Genomic DNA, 24,351 nt, shown 5'->3' on the forward strand with positions numbered 1-24,351 from the left:
TGGGGGTCCCACACAGGGACGGGGATGTGTCAGCGCTGCAGTAGGAATTGCTCGCAGTGGCCGGCAGCATCACAATCCCCAAGAGTGGGGCCAGTAGGAGCCCCAGTGAGAAGGGCACTGGCCAGAGAACACAGGCTGTGCACTGTGCTGGGGGCCTGGCCGGGGGTTTAAAAATAACCCGCTGTGAATGCCTGGAGGGGCTGGGGCCGCGGCCGTGGCCGCACACAATCGGAGGAAACCCGCCGGCTTCGAGCATTGTTTGTCTGCAGACGCTCACTTCCTCCGTCCTGCCACGGGGACACGGCTCTCGTCAGCACAAAGGGGCTGGGGGGTGCCAGGGCGGCCTCCCTGGCCGCTGGTGAGGTGCTGGTGCCACGGTGCAGGTGACTGTCCCGCAGCTCCTTGGCCAAGCCTCGGCATGTGCAGGTGTCCCAGGATCTCTGCTCTTTGCGGTGGAGCAGAAAGGGGCTCTGTGTGGCAGAAGCCCCCGTGTCATCACCGTGCCCTTACAGCACCCACTGCCACACGGCCATGTCCCGGTCATGCTGTTTTCCCTGTGCCCGCTCTGGCATCAGCATTCCCTGTGAACAATGTGCCAGCTGCAGCTGCGGGTGGGAGAGGGGACCCTGCTGCTCCTGGTGCTGGCCATCCCTCCTGTAAACACGCCACAGCTGGCAGCCCCGGGCAGGCCCTGCCTGATGGGCTCATGTCCCCGCAGGAATGCCACCACGCAGAGTGCCGGCAGCTGAGCCGCAGCGGCCCCCTCAGCCTGTGTGAGCTCTGCGATGGCCGCCTCCATGGCGCCATGCACTTCGATGGCCACATCCGCTTCGACCTGCCCCCGCAAGGTGAGCCGGAGCCAGCTGTGGCACCGCTGCCCCCGCGGCTCTGCGGCTGTGGGGCGGCGCAGGGGTGGGAGTGATGGAGTGCACTTGGGGCTGGTGCAACTCAGGGATGGGAGTGGGATGTAGCGGGACCCACCACGGGGCTGGGGGAGCTGTCACAGCCCAGCTCGATGCCCGTTTGCAGGCTCCATCCTGGCCCGCAACATGTCAACACGTTCGTGCCCCCCGCGCACCAGCCCTGCCTCTGATGTGGAGGAGGAGGAGGAGGGTCCGGCAGAGAGCAGAGGGTGAGCTCCTAGCCCTGCACAGCCCGTGTGCTGCCCCAGCCCGCGGCACCCTTGTCACCCTGCCCTCCCTGTGCCCGCAGGGAGCGCAAGAGCTCAGCGCTGAAGCTGCCCAAGAAGAAGGCTTGGCGCAGGCACACGGATGTAAGGCACCGGCTCCTCTCCCTGGGGCACTCGGCAGGGCAGCAGGATGGCCCTGGTGGGAGGGAGGGAGGGACCCCTGGGCAAGCAGCTGCCACCTGCCCCCAGGACCCCAGCAAGGAGTGCTTCACCTTGAAGTTTGACCTCAGCATCGACGTCGAGGCAGAGATCGTCCCAGCTGTGAAGAAGAAGTCGCTGGGGTGAGTCTCCTGGGGACAGGACAGGACAAGGGACAATGTAGGGACAGATGCAGAGACAAATGTGGGGCTCGTGTCCTGCAGGGAAGTGCTGCTGCCAGTCTTTGAAAGGAAGGCGATTGAGCTGGGCAAAGTGGACATCTACCTGGACCAGTCCCACACGCCGCTGTCGCTGCAGTTCGAGGCATATCGCTTCGGGGGACACTACCTGCGGGTGAAAGGTGGTGAGGGGACCCCGAGGGAGGCTTGGCTACTCCAGAGTTCCCAGGGGACACTGACAACCTGATGCTCCCACAGCCAAGCCCGGGGATGAGCTGAAGGTGGAGCAGGCAGTGCGAGATGCCAGGTCAGCCAGCCTGCCCATCCTGCACCCTGCCAGCAGTGCTGCATTCCTTGGGCCAGTGCTGGAGCCACTGCCAGGACGCCGGGAGGGCCCTGAGAGCCTGGTGAGTGCCAGTGCTAGCTCCGGGGAGGGAGGAATTGGGAATGGGATGACAGAATGTGTGATCCCCCCTAGCTATTCTTTTTGGTGAAGATGGCTCTTGTATGGTATGGGTCGAAGATCCCCCTGGAATCCCCAAGACCCACTTTTTCTCCTGGCTGTGCCATGCTGGCTGTGCTGTGTTGTGCTGTGCTGGCTCCACCATGGCAGTCTAGCAGCTCAAGCAGCAGCACCAGCCCTTTAGCTGTGCCAGGTACAGGCTGGCACCAAAGCAAAGGCAAACAGGAGCCTTGGGGGCCCCAGGGTTGGCTGCCACTCAGTGCCACCCCGGCCCTGGGACTCGCCCTGGCGCCAGGACTCACCCTGGCCACCAGCCCTCCTCTCAGCTGCTGGCAGCTGCTGAGCACAGCAGCTCTGTCCTGCCCCATGGACCCTGGCCCTAGATAAGGCGTGGGACCGGGCTGGGCGTCACTCCCATGGGAGGAGGGTGACAGACCTGAAGGGAGAAGCTCTGCAAGGTCCCGCCAGGGGGACACAGTGCTTGGTCCCGTGCCAGCAGGCCCCGAGGGTGGCAACCTGGCTGCCTGGCCAGGGCTAGTGGCCACCCGTGTCCAGCACTATGATGCCTGGCTGCAGGACCGGCAAGGCTCTAGCAGGGCCAGGGGACAAGAGGGCAACCGGCCACCTCTATGGGGGTCTCAGTCCCGACCCCCTTCCTGGGGACAGGTGAGTCCCAAGTGGCACCGAGGTGATGGGGCTGGTCACAGCCGCGGCGTCTGGAGAAGTGGCAGCACAGTGAGTAATGGGAATGGTGCCCGTAGCAGCTCTTCCCGCCTGGGTCTGTGGACGTGGCGGGGTGTGGGGCCGTGCTGGCGGCGGTGGCAGCAGCATGCCGCTTCCCAGGGCTTGGTGGCAGGCAGGGAGCCCCGACCCTGCTGAGTTTTGTGCCCCGGTGAGGAGATGGCAGAGGCCGCATCCCGGCCCGGCCCAGGGACACACCGGGAGCAGCCGCTGTAGCGGTGCCCGGGGCGGCGGGAGCCGCTTGGCCGTGACCCAGCTCTTGCGACCAGCCGGGGGGCTTTGATCTCCGCCGGTGAATTGTTCAGCTCTGGTAGCTTATCTGCCGAGGAGGGAAATTAGGTTTTCGGCGCTGGCCCCACCTCCTTTTGTTTCGGAGGAGCTCGGCCACAGCCTGCCCGGCCCCGGCTCTGCGGTCCCAGCCGGGAGTGCGGCTGGACGGACGGCCCGGCCGGGTGCTGCGACCCTCGGGATGCCCTGAGCCCCCGCTGCTGGGGCCGCTTGTCCATGGCCGGCCGGGCTTGGCCAGGCAGCACCCGGGGTCCTGCACCCCCGGGGCCCTGCACCCCCGGGATGCAGGTAGGCAGGTCAGTGCGGGCAGGGGAGCTTGGCCGGGGGACCCCACTGCCCGGGGTGTCTGTCTGTCCCACGGTGCTCGAGGTCAGCCAGGCTGCTGCCCCCATCCTGTCCCCAGCGCTGGGCACTGACCCTGGGGACAACTGGCTGTCCTCACTGCAGGCTCCGGGACGGCGAAGGAAGAACATAACAGAGTTCCTGGGGGACACCAGCATCCCCAGCCCCGAGCCAGCCCTGCACAGCAGCAGCTCTCTGCCCACCAATGGCACTGACACCTGGAAGAACCGCGCTGCCAGCCGCTTCAGCGGCTTCTTTGGCTCCGGGACTAGCACGGGCTCCTTCGGGCGGGTATGTGGGATACAGGCACGGGGAGGGGGTGTGGGGACTGCCTGTGGCCGTGCTGGGGAGCTGGGATGTGTCCCCGTGGGGCTCAAGACCCTAGTTCCACAGGCAGGGTGAGGTGGTCCGTGGCACAAACCCAGTGGCCCCCACCCAGCTCTGTGCCCCGCTTTTGGCCAGGAGACTGAGAAGCTGGAGCAGCTGGTGAACAGGCTGCACGCCTACAGCACCTTCGGGCTGCCCAAGCTGCCGCCCCAGCTCCGCTTTGACCGCGACTCCTGGGAGGAGGATGGGGACGAGGCTGGGCTGACACTGGAGGACAGCTGGCAGCAGATCATCCGGGGCACAGAGGTAGGGACAGCGCCTGGGGAGCCTCAAGGGCTGTGCCCAGGCCCTGGCACAGCGCTGACACTCAGCCTGGCAGGTCCTGTCGCGCCGGCAGTGCCACCAGCAGGAAGCCATCTGGGAGCTGCTGCACACAGAGGCCACCTACATCCGGAACCTCAAAGTCATCACTGATGTGAGTGTTGGCAGCTACTGCCCTGTGCTGAGGCTGGGGGCTGTGGCTGCAGCTCACTGCCTCTCCATTCCCTCCCCACAGCTCTTCCTCTCCTGCCTGGTGAACCTGCAGGAGTCAGGGCTGCTCTGTGAGGTGAGTGGAAGGGGCTGCACAGGACAGGGTGTTCAGGGATGGATCCTCAGCCTCGCCATGCTGCAGGGTGGAGGTGCTGTTCCCCAGCGCTGCCCACCTCACCCCCACAGGTGGATGCCGAGCGGCTCTTCAGCAACATTGGGGAGATCATCCGGCTGCACTGCAAGCTGTGGCGCAGCGTCATGGCCTCAGTGCTGGCCAAGGCACGACGGACTGGGGCACTGCTGGACCCCATTGACTTCCTCGATGGCTTCAAGATGGTGAGTGAGGATGCCATGGCACAGTGGGCAGCCATGCCATGCCCTGTGCTGCACGGTGACCGCCTTGTGTCCCGCAGTTCGGGTCCCTCTTCAAGCCCTATGTGCGGTATTGCATGGAGGAGGAGGGCTGCATGGAGTACATGCGGACACTGCTGCGGGACAGCGAGCTCTTCCGCACCTATGTGACGGTAAGGGGAGCCTGGGGCTGGGGCTGGGGCTGGGGCCGGGGCTGGTGCTAATGCCTGGGTGCCACAGTGGGCCGAGAAGCAGGAACAGTGCAGCCGCCTGAAGCTGAGTGACATGCTGGTGAAACCTCACCAGCGCCTCACCAAGTACCCGCTGCTCCTCAAGTCTATCCTGAAGAAGACAGATGATCCACGCGCCCGTGATGCCATCACCACTATGGTAAGGGATCAGGGGTGGGGGGCAGCAGGGTCGGTGGCCCCTGGCCCCTCAAACCCACCACATCTCCTGGCACAGATCAGCTCCGTGGAACACTTCATCAACGATGTCAACTCGCGGATGCGCCAGCGGCAGGAGCGGCAGCGCCTGGATGCCATCCTCAGCCGGATTGATGCCTACGAGGTGGTGGAGGGCAGCACAGATGAGGTGGACAAGGTAGGCTGGACATGGTGGAGCTGCCATCTCATGCCATACCATGCCATGCCACTCAATGCCACCTCTGCCACACTGCTGTGCCACCCTATGTCACTTCATGCCAAGCCACCCCATGCTACACCATGCCATGCCACCCATGTCATGTTACCCCATGCACCCCATGCTGACACTGGGGGTTTCTGGCAGCTGCTTAAGGAGTTCCTGCGGCTGGACCTGACGGCCCCCATCCCTGGCACCTCCTCGGAGGACACCCGGCAGCTCCTCCTCGAGGGCAGCCTGAGGATGCGGGAAGGTAAAGACAGCAAGGTGAGGACTGCAGGGGACAGGGAGGTCTCAGCTCCAGCCCCTGCCCACCCACCCTCACTCACTGCACCGACTGGTGCCCATGGCTCCACTCTCACCCCCAGATGGATGTCTACTGCTTCCTCTTCACTGACCTCTTCCTCATCACCAAGCCCTTCAAGAAGGCTGAGCGCACCAAGGTGATCCGGCAGCCCTTGCTGGTGGACAGAGTTGTTTGCCGGGAACTCAGAGACCCAGGTGAGAGCACTGGGTGTAAGGGGGACTACAGGGAGGTCCCTGGACACTGCTGACAAGTCCTGCCCACAGGCTCCTTCCTCCTCATCTACCTGAACGAGCTGGGGAGTGCTGTGGCCGCCTACACCTTCCAGACCAGTGGGCAGTTGTGCCGCAGCTGGGTCGAGGCAGTGCGCAATGCCCAGGTGAGGGCACACGGGTGGGTGGGGGACCCGTGGGTGCCCTGTGCACTCACTGATGACTCCCCCTTCCCAGAACCTGCTGCAGAGGCTGCGGCAGCGCCGGCGCAGGGAGGAGCAGGAGGAGGAGGACGAGGAGGATGAGGAGGAGGACGGTGAGAGTGGCACTTCAGCTGCCAGTTCACCTACCATCCTACACCACAGCAGCGCCAGCCTGGACTCACAGCAGTGGTAGGGAGCAGGAGGGAGGGACCTGCACATCCCCAGCCTGGCACAGGCCCCCTCCTCACCTTCTTGCCTCCACAGCCCATCGGACGGCTCCACCGAGACGCTTGCCATGGTGGCAGCAGAGGGTGGCGACGAGCTCTCCTCCCCAGACTGGGACGCAGGACCCTTCAGCTCAACCTCGGATGGCTCCTCTGTCAGCACCAGTACCTCCATCGGCACTGGCACCTCTGTGGAGACCCCCATCTCCACCGATACCCCCACCCAGGAGCTGCCTGCGGGTGCCCTGCCTGTTCCCTTGCCCCACGGCGTGGCTTCCCCAGGCAGCGGCTGCCGCTCGTCCTCCATCGACAGCGCCTATGGCACGCTCTCACCTGCCTCCCTGCGGGACTTTGGCCAGCAGCCAGAGGGGACGGCCGAGGAGGGGCAGGAGCCCTCCCTGGCCCCTCCCGCTCCACGGCCTGCCTCGCCCCGGCTGCGCCGCCGGACGCCCGTGCAGCTCCTGCCTTGCCCGGCCAGGGTGCTTAAGTCCAAGTCGGAGGCCAGCCTGCCCCAGCTCCTGTCCCCCACCTCCCCAGGCCCTCTAAGCCAAAGCCGCAGCCTCTCTGACCTCTGTGCTGGTTCCCCCCGGACTAGCCAAGAGCCCGCACCTCAGGCTGCCCCCGGCAGCAGTGGCAGCTCCACATCAGAGCTCTCAGAGCCAGAGGAGCCAGCGGAGAGCCCAGCATCCCTCCCAGGGGAGCTCAGGCGCGACCCCCAGCCTCCTGCCCGCCGGACCCTCTCGGACCCCCAGGCGGCGCAGCACCGCAAGCTGACTCTGGCGCAGCTGTACCGGATCCGGACCACGCTGCTGCTCAACTCCACGCTGACGGCCTCGTAAGCACAGGCTGCCTGCTCCTGGGGGGTGCCCCAGCCCTTCCAGGGGCTTCCCAGGGACCGAGTCCCAGTGCTGAAGGCACCTCTGCCCACTCTGTCTTGCAGGGAGGTCTGAGAGCCGCTGGCATGGAAAAGGACAGATGCATGGATGTACCAAGGAGCTTCTCCTGCTTCTAACCGTAGTGTAATGCCGGGGCCAGGCAGAGCAGGCACTGGGATGCCACGCTGGTGGGGACATGGATGGGGATGCAGACCAGTCCCCTTGGCCAGGACATGTCCTGGGCATGGTGGTGCGGGGCTGGACATGGCACGTGGCTTGTGCTGAACCCCTTGTCCACAGACATGAGAGTTGTCGGGCAGGGGGCCCTGGGGCTGTGGGAGGCTGTGGGAGACTGTGGGTCAGCTCTTGCAGGCGAGGAAGGGATGACGACGTCGGCAGTGGTGAGTGGGGAAGGTGCTGAGAGGGACGTGGTGCCGGTGGCACGGTGCTGAGGACAGTGCAGGAAGGAGGCTGGGGCTGGTGGCAGGAGAGGATGGTGCAGGGCTGAGGCAGGTTTGCCCTGTGGGCTGGCAGTGGATGGCAGCACCTGGGACTGGAGTGTGGGACACACGGTGGGACACGCACGGTGGCCGGAGCCCCGGCTGCCCCCCCATGCTAAGCTGCACTCCACGTCCCAGCTGAGCAATAAAACCAGCTGGTGCACGCTCATGTCTGCCTCTCCTTTCCTTTGGCTTCAGCAGCACCCAAGGCTGGGCATCCCCTGGGTGCGTGCAGCGTGGCTGAGGGAGACCCTCCGGGACAGACAAAGAGGGGGCTGGGAGTACTTCCAGCCTCCCGTTCTGGAGCTCGGGGTGGGGATGGAGCCCTGGGACGGGGGTCTGCACTGCCCCCCAGGTACCCTGCGTCCCCCCGCCACCCCCGCGAGCGTGGGTCTGCGCCAACGGGCAGGAGAGGGCGGTGGCCGGGTCTGCAGCGAGACACTGCAGGTCCCTCCCGCGCCCAGCGCTCCCGTCATGTGGTTTCATACCCCCTGGACTCATTTCCAAAAAAGCATTTCCTCCTGCTGCGGTTGGGTGTAAAAGCCTCTCTGGGGAGGGCTGGCGCTCACTCACCACGCGTCGCGTGCTGCTGACGGCAGCCATGGGGTGCCGGGGCACCCTGCCCGGGCACTGAGCTGCCCCGACACCCCCCTGCACCTGCTGCCCGCTCCCCTCGCCGCCCCGGCATGACCCAGCCGCATCGGCCACAAGGATGAAGTGTTGCTGCCCTGGGGTGGCTTGGGTGAGTGCGGTGGCCTGGGCGTCCCATGGAGCCCTGGCACCAATTGTGGGGTGTCCCACGGCTGTGGCCGTAACGGGTCTGGAGGAGGGAGGGAGGAAGATGGATTAACTCCACTGCCAAGCCTGCCAAAACCGCTTACCCCTCTGCCTAACAGCCGGGGCTGCGCTCTGCTGCACCAAAACATTCGCGGTGTGGCGTGACCACGGGGGCCAGCGGCCGTGAAGATGTCGGCCACAGAGCGGATGCGGCCGTGGGAAGGGTGGGGTCAGTCCCGGGGCTGCAGGCAGGGCAGTGCCGCGGGGAGCGGCTGTGCCCACGGTCTGCGGGCGGCTACCCTCGGGGCTAGCGAGGCTCTCGGGTGGCAACCCCGGCACCGGAGCACCGACGGCGGCGGCTGCGTTCCGGGGGGCAGAGGCGCTGGCCCGGCACTATTACAACACGGCACAAGCCGCGGTGGCTGTCCCCAGCGCGCAGCCAGCCCCGTGCCCACGGCTCCCCTGTCCGCCGGGCACCTGCTCCCCGCGCTGGGCAGGGGCAGCTGCCCGTCTGCGGGCGGGGTGCGCGGGCAGGGCCCCGCTGCGGGACGGTCGTGCCTCAGCGGTGACTCAGATGTGCCGCTGGCAGCCGGGAGGGAGGCAGCGCCCGGATCTGCCGGCAGCGCTCTGCGAGCGGGGCGGCCCAGCGCGGTTTCCAGTCTGCCGGTGGCGACGGGTTTAGTAGAAAATGATTCAACTGCCGTAATCGGGGCCATCACGGCTGGGAAATCCAGCCCCCAGCGAGGAATCCCCTGGCTCCCTGCCCACACAGTCAGTGCCACGGCCCTCTCAGCCCCCAGCCCGGCCTGTGGAGGGGGTGTCAGCGTGGGCACTGCTCGCTGCACCCACCGGGGCTTCCAGGAGAGCAGGGCTGCCCTGCGGACAGCACCTGGCACCCCGCAGGGGAGCAGTGACCTACTTTGGGACGCGCGTAACGGGGCGCGATAGCATCGGGGAGAGCGTGAGCCAGGCACGGCTTCCTTTCGGGGAGGAAATCACCTCCTCTGTGAGGGAGATAAACCCCAGGAAAGTCAAAGCTGGCAGCGTTAACCCCTACGCGCCCGGCTACCGACACCTCCCTGAGCTGGCAATCTCTGGCACCCCCAGCAGTACGCGTGCCTGACTCACTGGTCCCCGTCCCTGGGGGCATGGCAGGGGTCCTGTTGGCACAGGCCGTCGAGCATCTCGGTGCCAGCCTGGAAGCACAATTTGCAGAGCACACGGGGGTACCTTGGCAGCCCCCTGGGCACAGGCTGTGGCACAGTGGCCCCCAGCAGGAAGTTGCTTGCTCGTGTACTGCGGAGAAAGCAGGGCACAGGGGCTGCCGCGGGGCATTCCCAGCCCTGGGGCAGCACACCCACGCGGCTTTGGGGCGGAGGGCCGCGGCTTCAGCCGTTCAGCTTTGTGCAGGCACCGCTGTCCACGCAGTTCCAGGTACGGCTCTGGCTCCGGTATCCCAGCATAGGCTGGCGTGAGGGCTGTCCCCAGGAGTGCAAGTCTCCTGGAGCAACCTGTCTCCCTGCAGCCCTGCTCTCTCCCTGCTTGCAGGTGACCTTGGCAGCACTGTGGCTGGCAGCCAGTGAATCACAGCCCCCAGGGTGGCAGGACCGCGCCGTGCTGCGAAGGCAGCGGGTCCTGGCGCAGCCACTCCTCCGCCTGCGGAGACATCCCGACAGACACCAGTGCCCTGACGGCATGAACTGGGTCGAGACTGTTCACCAGTGCTGCCCTCAGTGTCCCGCAGGTGAGCACTGCCCGATCCATGTGGCATGGCACAGCACACCGTGGCACAGCAGGTGCATTGCTCCAGGTGGCCGTGCTCCCTGTCACCCCACTGTCCCTGCAGGGACATTCCTGAAGGAGCCCTGCAGAAACCCTGAGAATGGCAGCGTGTGCGACCCCTGTCCTGCCGGCACCTTCCGCACCCAGCCCAACACCTTCAGCGAGTGCCAGGCTTGCTATGAGTGTGACCAACAAGGTGAGCTGGCACCACACCACACCGTGCTGTGCTATGCAGTGCCGTGCCATGCTGCTCACTGCCTGCTTTCTGCAGCTTTCCAGAGTGTGCTGAGCAACTGCTCAGCCACCAGCAACATCGCCTGTGGCTGTGAGCCCGGCCGATTCCGTGTCTGCGTTGACCCGCTGTGCACCGAATTCTCTTGCCATAAGTGCCAGTCCTGCACTGGACGCCTCATTCAGCGACCCTGTGAGTGCTGCCAGCTGCCCCATGGCACAACCTGCCAGCTGTGCCACCTCTGGCTGGGCCACCCTGCCTCATTCCCACCTTCTCCCCAGGCTCAGAGGTGCAGGACGCACTGTGTGACAGCAGCTGCATGCCTGACTTCTACAGAGAGGGTGATGAATGCCGGCCATGTCACATGTAAGCATTGACCCTCCAGCCAGGGATGCATGTGGGGCCCGTGGCATGGCACGGCATGGCACCCATGGGTCCCATCTCCTTGCAGGCGCACTGCAGACACGTGTGGCAAAGAGTGCCAGCAAGTGTGTGGCAGCAACAACAACCAAGGTATGGGGACAATGGGGCCAGGGTCGGTGGTGTGCAGTCACTGTGCTGGCCAGCTGATGGGAATGCTCCTGCTCCTCCTTTCAGGCTCAGGTCTGGAGTACATCCTGCTGGGACTCACTGGGCCTCTCTTCCTGGGTGCCCTGGCCATCTACCACAAGAGGAAGAGGCTCCGGCATGATGCCCTGCCAGGTGGTCTCCCCGCCATGGCGCAGGCTGCCCCCTCAATGGCCGGGGCTGCAGCCTCACCGTGGTGCCGGTTCAATGCCTGGAGGTGGGACAAGCCGTACTGGACCCAGCCATACTCCCCACAGGGGATAGAGCGTGCCACTGGCACAGCAAAGAAGAGCTCCAAACAGGAGGCCTTGCTGCCTGAGCCACCCAGTGAGGAAGGAAAGCCCTCTGCACCCCCGGAGCCCCGCGGCGCCTTGCTGCAGGGCAGCCAGCTCTACGCCGTCATCGATGTGGTGCCAGTACGGCGCTGGAAGGAGTTCATGAGGATGCTGGAGCTGCGGGAGGCAGAGATTGAGCTGGTAGAGCTGGAGGTGGTCCACATCCGCGACCAGCAGTACGAGATGTTGAAGCGCTGGTGCCAGCAGACCAGTGCCACGCTGGACCACGTCTTTGCTGCCCTGGAGCGCATGGAGCTGGCTGGCTGTGCTGAGGCACTGCGCCAGAGTCTGCCCGTGGGACCCTGATCCCCAGCGTCAGCACCCTGGCACAGGGAGGTCCCGACACCTCCACATCTCACCGGGCACCCAGCCACACCCCTAAGTATTGTTACTTATGCCGTGTAGACATTTTATGTCAGTTTTATGTCCCCTTCCCACCTGCCTGTTCCCTCTATTTATGTCCTCCTGCTCCCAAGGCGGGGAGGACCCCATGCCCCAGCACGTCGGCTGCCCAGCCACTCGCGGGACGAGCGGGCACCGAGCCCACCGCGAACCCATGGGATAGTTCTCAAGGCTGCCCCTGCCGGGCGCTCCTTCCCTCTCCCCAATAAAGTGGTGCGTTCTCCATCCGCCAGCCCTGGCCCTTCTTCACAAGGCTGTGCCAGCCGGGCACCAGGGGCACTGCTGGCCACAGGACTGCCACTGGTGATGTGGCAACCACAGGTGACGGGGAATTTGGGTGCTGGCAGAGATGCAGGCGGTGTGGGTGCTGGGGTGGTTGTGGTGATGTTGCTGAGGGGGCACCGCTGTCGGCGAGCATGGCGTGGGTGGGGGGGTGGTGTGGGGAGCCCCAGGAAGGCGCGGGGCACTGCTGGCGGGGTTTATCGTTTTAATCGCTGGAAAGGCAGGCGGTCTGGGCAGAGGTGAGCCGGAAGCTGGCCTTGAGCGGCTCTGGAGGGGCAATAGTGAGGGCGAGCGCGCTGCAACGGCGAGTGGTGCCAGCGGGGCGTGCGGTGAGCCCGGCCGCCGCGGCCGAGCCGGGCGGTGCGCAAGGAGCCGCGTGTCCCACGCCGCGGCAGCTCGCTTTGCAACGGGCAGCACAGGGTAGCGGTGGGCTGGCGGCAGCGGGATGTGGGAGTAAGGGGGGCTACGGGTGCCTGGGGCGGTGTGGGGGGGCGCTTCTCTGGGTTGGGCTATGTGGCCATCCACGGCAGGAGGAGGGTGCCGAAGCACGTCGCGGTCCACGGGAGGACCTGCCAGTCTCCTCCTGCTGCGAAGAGCCAGGATGCGGTGTGGCGTGGCTAGTGCTTGGCTATGTCCCCCTTCTTGAGGATGATCTGTCGCTGCCAGGGCGCCAGCTTTGTCTCATCGTACCCGAGAGTCCTTAGCTTTTCCGACTGCTCCTTCTCCTTCTCCTCCTCCTCCCGCTTCAGCTTCTCCTGCTCTTTCCTGCTCAGCAGCAGAGGGCACAGGGCGCCGCGGTCACCAGAGCCGCGGGAGCCGCCGTGCCCGCCCACCCAGGGAAGGGGCTTGCCGCACTCACCGTTTCTGCTCCCTGCGAAGGCAAAGGGAAGAGTGCGGTTAGTAGAGCCGCGGGAGTCGCCGGCTGCTGCGGCATCCCCCGACCCTGGCTCACCTCTCTTCCTCCAGCTTCTTGCGCAGGATGTCCCTCCTCCAGGCCGGCATGCTGGCCAGGCGCGCCTCCTCTTCCTTCTCCTGCAACAGACAGCCGTGTTACCGGCACTGCCCGCCCTCACTGCCGGCACCGTGGGGCCGCAGCATCATCCTGGTGCGTGGCACCACATCCTTCTGGCAGCGCCCTCCTTGGCGCGGTACCGGTGGGGATCACCGGCACATGGCTCGCCGATGCGCCCCTCAGGGCCCACCTTCCGCCGGCGCCGGGAGGAGGAAGGAGCGCGTGGCGTGGCCAGCCCTTGCAGCACACCACAGCTTTATTGCACGACACGCGGGGGCCCACACTGCCCCGGCACCGCAAACGCCACACCAGAGAGGAGCGCAGCCCCGCCGCTGCACCTCCCACACAACACACAGCCACGGCAAGCGGCACACACTGCAACCTCGGCCCGGGGCCGCGCAGAACAGCGCCCAGCCTTCTGCCAAGCTGAGCTGCACCACGCGCCGCAGAGGCGAGCGCACCCGGGCACCAGCCCACAGCTGTCCCCTGAGCTTGCTGCTGCCCCATGCCACACCACTGGCACAGCCTGCAGCATCCCGTTGGACTCAAGTGTCGAACATCTCTGCCTCCTTCTCCTTCCAGAAGGAGAAGCTGCGGTCAATGAAGCGGCAGACGTCCTCCTCGCTGAACTCTCCCAGCTCCGGTACTGGCACTGCTGCCCCCTGCCCTTCCGGGGCCATGGTGGGGGGCTCTGGCAGGCTCTCTACCGCTGCCACAGGGTCATCCCCAAAAAACTCCTCCACGAGGTCCTCAAATCCGTCAAGCCAGTGGCGGTGGCCAGCCTCGACCTGCTCCAGCACGGTGCGGTGGAAATGGCGGACGCGGTGCCAGCTGTGGCTGCCCAGGCGGTCAAACATCTCGTAGCAGAGGAGGTGGCGGAAGCGCCGCTCCTCGGGGCTGAGGGGCATCTCCAGCAGCTGGAAGTAGCCCAGCATGAAGAGGTCGAGCGGGAGGCTGTCGTGAGGCATGGGCGAGCCGCCGACGTGGGGCAGAAAGTGTTGGGGCCAGTACAGAACTGTGGTGCGGCTCAGCCGCCGGATCTGACGCCCTGGGACCCGGCGGGCAACACTCCTCCAGCGGGCCAACAGCCGCCCCGCTGCCGGTCGCCGCCTCCCCGGCCGCCGTGGCCGCTCCTCCCCAGGCACTGCCGCGAGTGCCCGCTTCTTCCAGTGCTCCAGGAAGAGGAAGACGGCGCGCTCCTTGCACCCCTTGGTGCGTTCATGTGGGCTGCTTGGCTCTGGCAGCGCTGGCCTGCTCCTCCGCAGTGCCCCATCCCCGTATTCCTCCTCCAGGATGGGCCGGCGGGTGCTACCAGGGGGCTGCACCCGCTTGCGCTTAGTGACCCTGGGAGGAGGTGCAGGTGGTCCCCCTGGCCCCTCGTAGTTGGCCTTGAGGCTGCGGACAGACACACCGCAGCCCAGGATCTCGCTCCGGGCGTCGTGCTGGGCACCGGGGCCGCCCCCTGCTCCCCCCGCCCCAGGGCCCTCCCGGCCCCTCAGGGTGGCTGGTGGTGTGGCCGCGCTCCTCGGCAGCGTGGGGGACTGGCTGCCGCGGGCAGGCGCGTCCTCGTGGGCGAGGGCGAAGCGCCGGTGTGCCGGGGGGGCGGAGAGCGGCACGAGTGGCAGCAGCTCCCCCTCCGGCCCCCCTGGAAGCGGCTGCCCCGGCTGCGCCTCGTGCATCACCCGCAGGCTCCCCAGCTGCCTCTCCAGGTGCTGCATGTCCTCCTCCCGCATCGGCTGCCCGGCGGGTCCCGGTATGCCCCCGCGGGCAGGTGGCCCGCGCCGGCACAGGGGCGGCGAGCGGTTCCCAGGCTGCGGCGGGAAAGAGGGCAAAGGGGCTCTTGAGGCCATGCCGCACGCGCCTCGTGCCACTGCCGCCGTGTGTGGCATCCCCGGGGTATGACACCCCTGCATGCAGGTAGGGTGGTCCCCAGCCCAATTAGGAGCCAGAGGCAATGCCACGCACGCCGTCTCGCCAGGTCCTGAGCTGCTTGGGCCATGCCCGCGCCGCGCTCGCCGCCGCAGCACGTGGGACCCCCCTACCTTGCGCCGCTGCTCCTCTTCCTCCTGCATGCGGAGCTGCAGCTTGCGAACCATCACCTGCCGCTTCCACTCGGGGATGGGCCGACCGTGCTCGTCCTGGCTCGGCACCAGCGCCTCCACCTCCACCGCTGCCCCAGCGCCGGCTGCCGGCACCGGTGAGCTTCCGTTCAGCACTGGCTCTGGAGAGCCCCCTGCCAGGCAGCGTGGCGGCCCAGCAGCCTCGGGGGTGGCCGGCGGGGTGGGCGTCCTGGTGGGTGACGGGGAGGACACTGGCGACTCTGCCTGTGGAAGGAGGGAGGGAGGGCGGTGGGCACTTGCCGTGCTGTGCTGTGCCGCGCCACCGGCTCCCCTGGCCCCCATCACCACGTACGTTGGCCCCTGCCTGGCCGCTGCCGGAGAAAACAGTGGTGAAGCCTTTGCTCTGTGGCGTTGGCTTGAGGCTCTTCCCAGCTTTGATCTCGGCCAGCAGCTCCGAGTTGTCACCGGTGGGGGACATCATGTTGAAGGACTTGGTGCCTGAGGGAAGGCAGAAGGGGCAGTAAGCACCCCGCTAGCACCATCTCCCTGCCCCTGTGAATCCCCCACCAGCTCGCAGGGTAGCTGGGTGGAGGGGTGGCTGGCTGACTGCCCCCCTTCGCGCCATCCAGGAGCCCCTGGAACACCCCTGAAGCAGCATCCAGACACCCAGCTCAGCAGTCCACAGGAACAGCACACCACCAAACTCCTGGGTCCATCAGACCCCAGTGGAGCAACCCCCCAGCACTCAACAGCCTGGAACCCCAGCTCCACAGATCTGTAAGACCAGCTCTCCAACAGCAGCTTACAGGGTCCATACCCCCGAGGCATAAGTTGCAACATCCCTCTGGAGGGATAGCTCCATGTCCAGTGGCAGCCCTGCCACCGCAGGACATCCTCTACACTCCCCTGGCAGCTCCCGGCAGCAGTGCACCGACAGCCTGAGCCGGACTCCCAGCCAGCCCGGTGCCCAAAGGGCTGCGTGGCACCCGCACCCCAGGGATGCTCTTCCCACTGCTCATGCCACCCGCCTCGCGAGCACCCACCGTCCGTGCCAGCCATGCGTGAGTCCCTAAAGGCCCATGGTACCGTGCCAAGGCAAAGCCCCCTCCCCGCGGCCGGCGCCCGCAGCTCGCCCCGCTCGGCTGCGCCACGCCGGAGCCAGAGGGCTGCGGGTGCTGAGGGCCCAGCGGGACGCTCGCGCTGCCATCCAGCGCCGGCTGAGACCCCCCGGTCCCGGGAGCCGGCGCTAATAAAGCGGGCGCCGAGCAGCGGCCAAGCCCGCCGGCTGCAGTCAGCGGCGGGGGAGCGGCCGGTGCGCTCACGTGGCGGGGTCACGCCGGCCGGCTGAGCGCGAACAAAGGCCCTCTGTGCGCGGGGCCGCGGGGCCCGGCTGCCCGCCCGGCCCTGCCAGCCCTGCCTGGCGCCTTCGGCAGCCCCGCACCGGCGCTCGGCTCCCCGCGTGGCACCGCCGCCCGGCGACGCGCGGCGAAGGGCCCGGCGGCCGGAGCGCCGCGGGCAGGTGACGGCCCCAGCGGCCAGCGATGCCCCGTGGGTGCAGCACAGGGCCTCTCCGGCTGTGCCCCGCGCCAGGGCACCCCCTGAGCAGGGAGGAGCGTGGGGCCGCGGTACTTACTCTTCATCTGCCTGAGCGCCTTTCCTCCTAGGGAGAGAAGCAGAGAGGCGGCGCGGGGCGCGCGGCAGAGGAAGGATTTGGCCACCGCGAGACAAGAGAGAAGAGAAGCGGCCAGCAGTGAGAGCAGGCAGGGGCGAGCGGGCGTGGGGGCCCCCGCGCCGACACCGGAGGAGAGAAGGACAGAAAGGCTGTCAGGAGCCGCGCGGCACAAGTGCCGCGGGAGGAGACGAGCCAAGGAGGTCAACGCCACAGTGCAGTCAAAGGGACAGTGCCCAGGATCGCTCCCCGTGCCCACCCGGCACCCTGCCACTTACTTCCCGTAGAGGAGGAGGAGCGGCGGGGGCCGGCGGGAGTCTCGGCGAGTGGGGGCGGCGGTGGGGGTGTCGGGCAGGCGGTGTCGGGCAGTGGTGGGGGCGGGGGTGGAGGCGGCAGCTCGGCACCGGACTTGCTCTCCCCATTGCTCATGGTGTCCGCCGACATGGGTGATGCCTGCAAGAGAGCATGGGCAGGCGTCGCTCGGTGCCCGTGCCACCGAGCTGTGCACAGGCTCGCGGCGCAGGGCTCACCTCCTCGGTGTGCGCCATTCGCTGGGGGCTTGGCTGCTCGGCCACAACGTGCCCCAGGTGCTTGTAGTAGTCACCGGTGCTCGGCTGCTTGCCGAAATTCCTTGACCGCCTGCTGGAGTCGGCCCGGCGCAGGCCCTCGGGACTGCTGTCACGCGATGCCAGCTGCAATGGGGAGCCCACCTCAGCCCCGCCGTGTCCGGCTGGGACCGTGGCACAGGGCCGTAGTGGAGTAGGACCGTGCCAGTGGTTTGCCTTGGGGCAGATGCAGAGCTGGGAGGGACAACAGGTGCATGCCCTGGGGTCTGTTCGGCAAACGGCTCTACCAGGGGCTGCGTGCCATGTTGGCAGCGTGCGGCATCAGTGCCTGGCACTGTGACCCCATAGCCTGTGCCCAGGATCCTGTCCAAGCCTCCCCCGGGATAACCCCCTGGGAACAGGAGTGCCGAGCCCCAGCCCCGCGGATTACAGGAAGCTTATCCCGCGCGGGGCTGGGGCCCGGTTCCAAACCTCCCTCTGAACAGGGCTCTCAAGCAGCGCAGCCTCAGCTCACCCCGGCGCATTCCTCAGCGGCTTTGCGAGTTGTGCTGCTGAGTGCTGCGCTGCAGGGGGCTGTGCCTGCTGCCTGGGTTTGGGGTGCCATCGTGGCATAGCCCTGCTCCCCTTGCTGGGGCCCCCACTATTTGCATTTCCCCGATGCCACCTCCACCCATGCCATTTTCACAGTGAGTCCAGGTGCTCACTGCCACTGCCACCAGCCCCAGCTAAGTCAACAAATAGTCAGCTCAGTGCTTCCTACTCCAGCTGCCATGGGAATTGTGCCAAGCCTGGCTCCCACTCCAGCAGTCCCAGCCCCGGTCTGGCACAAGGGTCTGTGCCGCTGAGCCCCATTTCATGGGGCGCCCACACCACTGTGGCACCGCTCTGCCACATGCTCACACCTCCCCAAGGCAGTCCATTACTCCGGTAAGCACTAAAGAGCCAAGGCCATGCACAACAAGCTCTGTGGGGTCCCAAACCCACCCTGTGCCTGGCACACGCTGCTCTGCTGAGACCCCCATCCTATGTGCCCCATCCCTCAGAGCATTGAACCCTGCCAGTGTCCTGACCATGCCCAGAATCCTGTCCCCAGTGAGGTGGTGAGAGCCATGGCAGGGGGTCAGGGTGGCCCCAAACCTACTGCATCCTTATGCCCCCCCCAAGCCCGCCATGGAGGGCTGCACCCCTCTTACCTGTGCACGCCTGGCTGAGCCCTCTCAGCTCCTGGCAGCGCTGGCTGTGCCACCCGACACCTGTGGCGCGGGCGACACCGGAGCCGGCCGCTCGGGTTACTGCCTGCGCAGCTGCCCACGCCCAGCTCGGCATGGTGCCTGTGGTGTCGCCGGGCCGCATGGGCGCGGCTGCCATGGCATGATACTGCCGGGTGCCCCGGCCGGTGCAGCAGTGCAGTGGGCCCACCCAGTGCCGTGGAGCCACCAGAGCATCACTAGCACCTTGTTGCTGCATCCTCGCTGCTGGTTGAGCCCCAGCCCCCCCAGTGCATGCCAGCGTTGCAGGCATGCGACCTCCAACTGGGACTGTCCCCTCCCAGTGCAGGCAACAACTGCTCAAACGGGATGGGTGCCCTGTGGCATGTCCCTCCCGGGTGGCATGTCCCTTGAGCTGTGTATGGGGCGTGGTGCAGGGGACACGGTGCATGGGGCCGTACCTCTCGGCGCAGCGCCTGGCTCTCCACATGCCGCAGGTTGTTCTTGGCCCTCACGTAGATGTCAGCGGTGTGGGGGGCAGCGGGGGGCGCAGGTGCAGGGTAGCCAGGGGGTGGCGGGGGTGGCCGGGTGGTGGGGGGTGGGGGTGGTGGTGGGGGGAAGGCAGGGGGTGGTGGCGGCGGGGGACCCTCGCCTGCTGGGCCCCGGCCCCGCGGCCGCATCTCAGGGTCCAGCATGTCCATGTACGCCTGCATGTCCGCCAGCGCCGGCTCAGGCACCCCTGCGCAGGGCAGGGGGTCAGGGGGGGCTGGACCCGCACCCCCCGCCCCGCGCCCCCTGGCCCTGCACTCACGGGCGGCGGGGGCCCCTGGGGGGCCGCCCCTCTTCTCCCCGGTGCTGGACTGGCTGGAGTGGCAGGAGTCGTAGTTGGAGAGGGTGCTGGCAGGGGAGCCCACCTCGAAGCGCGCCTGGGGCACCGACGCCGTGGTGTTGGGCGACGACATGCCCGAGTCGGGCTGTCGGCATTCCCCTTCCGCCGAGGGGTCTCGTGACAGCACACGGTGCTCCACGCTCTGCTGGCACAGCCGAGGGGTCAGGCAGCAGGGCAGAGGTGGGGAGGCCCTGCATGCTCCCTGTGCGCTCCCCACGCCCTCATCCCCGGGCACCGCCGTACCATGTTCTCCACGGTGCGCAGGTACTGGGCGCAGTGGCTGTGGCCATTGTAGTCGGCGAGGTCAGCTGCTGTGTAGCCATCCTGGTCACGGATGCTGAGGTCGGCACCGTTCACCACCAGGATCTGGCAGCACTGGGGAGAGTGGGGGTGCATGGCAGGGCTGGAAGGAAGAGGCCCCCCTTGCCCTGACACCCTGTTGGCCACCAGTACCCACCTCCAGCTCGCCATTCTCAGCGGCATCATGCAGCGGCGTGCCGCCCCAGCCGTCGGCAGTGATCTCCCCGCCGTGCAGCAGCAGCCAGCTCAGCACCTTGGCATGGCCGCGGCTGGCGGCGAAGTGCATGGCCGTGGCCCCCTCAGCATCCCGCTCCGACAGGCTCACCGTTGTGAAGCTCATCTGTGTGGGCAGGCGGGCTGAGCACTGGGGCTCTGCGCCCTGTGCTGTGCCACCGCACTGTGCCACCACGCTGTGCTGTGCCTGGACAGCACTTACCAGCCATACGATGACAGTGTTGTGGCCCATCTGGGCGGCGGCGTGCAGTGGGGTCATGCCATCGTAAGCGCGCGCGTGGGGGTCAGCCCCACAATCCTGCACCAGGTACTGGATGATCTCCAGGTGGCCTTCCTGGCAGGCGAGGTACAGCGGGGTGGCCCCCGTCTTGGTCTGGGCACTCAGCGTACTGCAAGTGGGGCACAGCACCCGTCACCTGTGGCCAGTGCTACTGCCAGGGCTGGGACAAGGGGCAGGCAGGATACAGGGACATGGGGGCTTGTGGGACACAAGGAACATGGGGAGGTGCAGGGGAGACAGCTGTGCGCAGGCAGGGCAGTGCCAGGGCTGTGAGATCTCCACCCCATGGCTTCCCATAGTTCTCCGTGCTGCTGCGGTGGCTGCAGCTGCAGCGGGAGGTCACTAAGTTAATCAGCCTGCTTAGGCTAAGCTCCTTCCTCCGGCTGTTTTTGGACACTGCAATTTAGTCGTATTTTAAAGTAAGCTGCTTACACAGCACCGGCCGTGGAGCCGGCGGGGAAAGGCCAACCTGCACCATGGCGCTGCCTGGCCCAGCTGCTGGGTGCTGGTGTCCCCTCGCTGCCCCAAAAGGCCTTGGCATCCTTGTGTCTCGTCCTGAATTGTGTATCCCAAACTGTGCAACCCAAGTCCTGAATCCCACATCTTTTACCCCACATCCCCCATAGACCCATATTCTGCATCCCACATCCCACATCCTGCCTCCCGACCCCACAGGAAGCTGTTTTATTAAGTGCTCCATAAAAAAAACCTGTTGAATATTTAAAAAAGGAAGAGCAATAAATACTCTGCTCTGTTATCGCAACGATCGCAGGCCCTAAATAATTGATCCCTGTAACTGTGAGACGGGCTGTGGCCAGCACTCCCTTCCCGCTGTGCCTTGCGTGCTGAGCCACTGAGTGCCTGCCCTGCGGCGCAACAGTGCCAGGCTGGCACAGCCCTGGGTGCTCCCCGAGTAGGGGCTGGGGATGGGGCTTGGGGCAGCTGCAGGCTGGGGTGCAGGAGATAGTGGGAGCACGGGCACAGGGTCAGCCCCTGATTCCCATTTCTCAGTAATTGGGAAAGGGTTAAGCCACTTGGGCATCACCACTAAACTGCTTTGCCAGATGGCTGAGACCCCATGCTGGGCCACCGGCTGCCGGGGGCGATGCGAAGGTGGGCTGGGAGCACCAGCATCCCGCAGCGGCACCGGGGATTGGATTTCGCAGCTGTAACGGAGCCTCCGGGCAGGCGCGGGGCTGGGAGCAGGGCCAGCCCTAAATAATTCAGAGGGAAGGCGGTGACAGCAGCGGAACAACCCCGGCAAGCAGCGTGAAAGGCAATGCGAGCGCCGTGCCACACCTGGGCTGACACAGTGGGCATCGAGCAGGAGCAGTGACTGGTTTGGGGCTGGGCTCCAGGGGTTAATCCCAGAAGTGCTCAGGGCTAAACTGGCACACTTAGGGCAAGGAGATTAAAGAACTGGTGCTGGGACAGCCCTGGCCAGTAAGTGCCATGGGATCCAGGGATCTCTGTGGCCCTGCCTGGAGAAAAAGATGCAGGGCTCTGGTGTTGTGTCATCCAGAGACAGAGGGGTGCCGAGTGCTGGTTCACGTCCCGCTGCCTCAGGACTCCCTGGACGTGGGAGAGCTGTGATCCACAACCCTGGAGCCCTCCAGGGACAATGTGGAGCAACAGCGCATCCCCCCGGCTCCGCTTTGGCTGGGTCTGTGGGTTATTTCTAGTGCCCTCTGCCCACCACAGGAAATCGGATTAGCGGCCACCTAATCACCTGCTGCAGCCTCGTGGCGAGGCCCGGCATCGCGGGCCCTGTGGGCTGCTATGCCACGTAACCGGGGGACCAGCCCGGCCCCAGGTACCGCTCAGGAGGAAAAGCGGGGATGCTGCCGCGACGGGGCCGTCTGAGAGAGGCTGCCATGTCCAGCAATGCCCACGGACCTGGGCAAGCGGAAAGGTCGTCTCCGGCGCGGGGAGCAGCCTCTCCTCGGCGGTCAGCCTAATCCATTTACATAACAGCGGGCGGACAAAGGCGGCTGTGTTATCGCCCCGCGCCAGGAGCCGACTCAGCGGCCAGTGACAATATTTCTGCCAGTGCTCGCCCCTCTCGTCCTCTCCCTTTTTTTCTGGGCCATAAAGAAGGTGCAGCTGGCTGCCCAGTCTGATAACGCGGCCGCGTTGCCCTTGGAGCTTGGGGATCAGGGTGGCTGCAGCATTCGTCCCCAGTGCTGGCACCTTGCCCAGTGACTGGAGGGAGCGTTGAGGCCACAGCAGGCACCCTGTTCTCCCACTAGCCCCTCTCCTGCTGGTGGGTGCCAAGCTTCCGGCAGACCCTGTCTCGCTGCCAGCAGTGGGGGCCGTTACCTGGGGCAGTGTCCCAAGAGGAGTCGCAGGGAAGGGAAATCCCCTTTCACCGCGGCGTAGTGGACGGGCAGCGCTCCCGTGTTGGTGGCTGCCGTGGGGTCACTGCCTCCAAAGCGGAGGAGCCAGTCGATCACCTCATGGTGACCGAAGCGAGCTGCCAGGTGTAGGATGGTGGCACCAGAGTTGTCTGTGTCCTGCAGGAGGAAGTGGGACGCCTGTCAGTGCCAGGCACCAAGACCTTCCGGCAAGGGGTTGGGGACCGCAGGCAGCCGTGGGGCATCCCCCAGCCCGGAGATGGTGCCAGGCGGGTGGGGCGGCCAGGGTGGAGTTACTGTCCGTACGGAGCAGGGCTGGAGCAGGAGCACAGAGCATTGGAGCATTGGAGCGACCGTGAGACCAGCGTGTCTGCCTCCGTCAAGGGCCTGCGTCCGCACACAGTGAGTACAGCACAATGCCCTCCTTGTTCTACCGGCCGCGGAGCCCCTAACCGCGAACTTGCCGCCGAGCCCCGCTGTGCCGCCGGCCCGTCCGCCCTCCACGCTCGGTGGGGCGCGGGTAGTTCTGGCCCCTGGCCAGGAGGTCGCCGATGTGTGCTGACCCCTTCCTTCCCCATTAATCTCCTCTCCCAACCCCGCCGCCTCCTCTTCCTTCGGCCGTCACATGTCTTTAACTCTCGGCCGGCCCCGGGCAAGCTGCTTACCGCCACGGTCCCGCCGTTGTGTAACCCAGGGAGGGGACGGCAGCCCCGGGCAATATGTGCTACCCTCGGGGCTGAACCCCTCCGGGATGCCGGGGACTCTCCGGGTCCGTCGGATGCCGGCCGCTGTGCACGTGCCGGCTAGGACGGACCCCGGCTCGCCGTCGGCAGGGTTGGAAGCACCACGCGTGACCGTCTCCCGCGGCCACAGCCACCCACACGGGACCGCGGAACGCCTCCCCGGCCGCCCGCACCACCGAGGGACCCTCCGCCGCCCCCCGCGACCCCGCTCGCACCTGCACGCCGCAGCCCCCCTGCGTGAGCAGCCACTGGAGACAGGCGAGGTTGCCGGTGGCGGCGGCGTCGTGGGCCGGCGTGGCCCCGTTTCGCGCCCGCGCGTCCCCGCGGAGCGCGGTCTCGGCCGCCAGGTACCGGAGGCAGGCGAGGCGACCGGCGCGGGCAGCGTGGTGCGCGGGGGACGCGCCCAGGGCGTCCCGCAGCCCTGGCCGCAGTAGCCCGGCCGCCCGCAGCCCCCGCAGCGCCTCCACGTCGCCCTGTCGCGCCGCCTGCAGCGCCCGCTCCAGCGCCATCCCGGCGGCGGCCCCGGCCCCAGCGGCCCCGGCGGCGGCCCCGGCCCCGGCGGCCCCGGCCGCCGCTTGGCACTGTGCGGCGCTCCCGCCTCGCCGCCCCCCGGCCCCGCCGGCTCCTCCTCTCCCTCCCCCGGGGCCGCCCCTCCGCCCGCCCCGCCCGACGGCGCGGCGATTGCCCGCTGCTCGGGACCCCCACACCGCTCCCCCCGGCCTCTGTTGGGGCATCCGCGCTTTGCCGAGCGGCGGACGGGACCAGGACTGGGACCGGTGCAAGTCCGGGTGGACCCCAAAGCGGACCGTTCGCGGCTGCCTGTCCGCGGACTTGTGTAGCGGCCCCACGGGTGTCCCCTCCAGCCGCCCGCCCAGGCAAGATGGGCTCCTCCGGCACTCTCGACGTGCGCTGCCGGTCCTAGCAGCGCAGGCAGAACGGGAGTCACTGAGCGGACGGCTGTCCCGCCTCAGCCGGCCGCGGGGTGCCGGCAGCCGGGCACGGTCCGCTTCGGCATCCACCCAGTCTTGCAGCGGTCCGGTCTCGGCCGCCGCTGAAAAACGGTTTTATGAATCGCTGTCGGGGCAGCGGGTGGCGCGGGAGGCAGGCGGGGAGACCCTCCGTCAGGACCGCGGACAGCGAAGGTGCTTCT

At 67.0% G+C, this 24,351-nt stretch overlaps 4 protein-coding genes across 7 annotated transcripts; 2 read left to right on the plus strand and 2 right to left on the minus strand.

Annotated features, from left to right (window-relative positions):
• Positions 1-805: 805 nt before the first annotated feature.
• Positions 806-7,669, plus strand: PLEKHG5 (pleckstrin homology and RhoGEF domain containing G5; the record flags this gene model as incomplete). The annotated part of the gene is given in 20 exon segments (XM_084220396.1): positions 806-848; positions 1,030-1,132; positions 1,213-1,273; positions 1,379-1,470; positions 1,552-1,688; positions 1,765-1,913; positions 3,446-3,631; positions 3,803-3,973; positions 4,047-4,142; positions 4,224-4,274; positions 4,385-4,534; positions 4,612-4,722; positions 4,790-4,939; positions 5,015-5,152; positions 5,339-5,458; positions 5,560-5,692; positions 5,762-5,909; positions 5,911-6,099; positions 6,175-6,969; positions 7,075-7,669. Coding segments are annotated over 20 exon segments (3,033 nt in total). The 3' UTR covers positions 7,085-7,669.
• Positions 7,670-8,170: 501 nt separating this feature from the next.
• Positions 8,171-11,752, plus strand: TNFRSF25 (TNF receptor superfamily member 25). 4 transcript variants are annotated; one of them, XM_084220328.1, is made up of 7 exons: positions 8,171-8,251; positions 9,835-10,030; positions 10,133-10,264; positions 10,340-10,492; positions 10,582-10,666; positions 10,752-10,813; positions 10,898-11,752. In XM_084220328.1, exons 1-7 carry the CDS (start codon positions 8,222-8,224, stop codon positions 11,506-11,508), a joined length of 1,269 nt encoding a protein of 422 aa, XP_084076454.1. In that variant the 5' UTR covers positions 8,171-8,221; the 3' UTR covers positions 11,509-11,752. The 4 variants fall into 4 exon arrangements, with proteins under 4 accessions (XP_084076454.1, XP_084076452.1, XP_084076453.1 ...); XM_084220326.1 differs by having other exon boundaries at positions 9,835-10,264; XM_084220327.1 differs by having other exon boundaries at positions 10,752-11,752.
• Positions 11,753-12,468: 716 nt separating this feature from the next.
• Positions 12,469-23,710, minus strand: LOC311162031 (espin-like; the record flags this gene model as incomplete). The annotated part of the gene is made up of 13 exons (XM_084220134.1): positions 12,469-12,651; positions 12,746-12,757; positions 12,839-12,918; positions 14,941-15,222; positions 15,311-15,456; positions 16,906-17,080; positions 17,158-17,319; positions 18,863-19,432; positions 19,534-19,665; positions 19,748-19,930; positions 20,027-20,213; positions 22,424-22,617; positions 23,417-23,710. The coding sequence occupies 13 exons, from the start codon at positions 23,708-23,710 to the stop codon at positions 12,504-12,506; spliced, it is 2,565 nt and encodes an 854-aa protein (XP_084076260.1). The 3' UTR covers positions 12,469-12,503.
• LOC311162056 (espin-like protein) lies at positions 13,444-14,748 on the minus strand (the record flags this gene model as incomplete). Its single annotated transcript, XM_084220176.1, has 1 exon — positions 13,444-14,748. One exon carries the CDS (start codon positions 14,746-14,748, stop codon positions 13,444-13,446), a length of 1,305 nt encoding a protein of 434 aa, XP_084076302.1.
• Positions 23,711-24,351: the final 641 nt, after the last annotated feature.

The sequence above is a fragment of the Fringilla coelebs genome (assembly GCF_963513975.1).
Source record: "Fringilla coelebs genome assembly, chromosome: 22".
NCBI classification, from domain to species: Eukaryota; Metazoa; Chordata; class Aves; order Passeriformes; family Fringillidae; genus Fringilla; species Fringilla coelebs.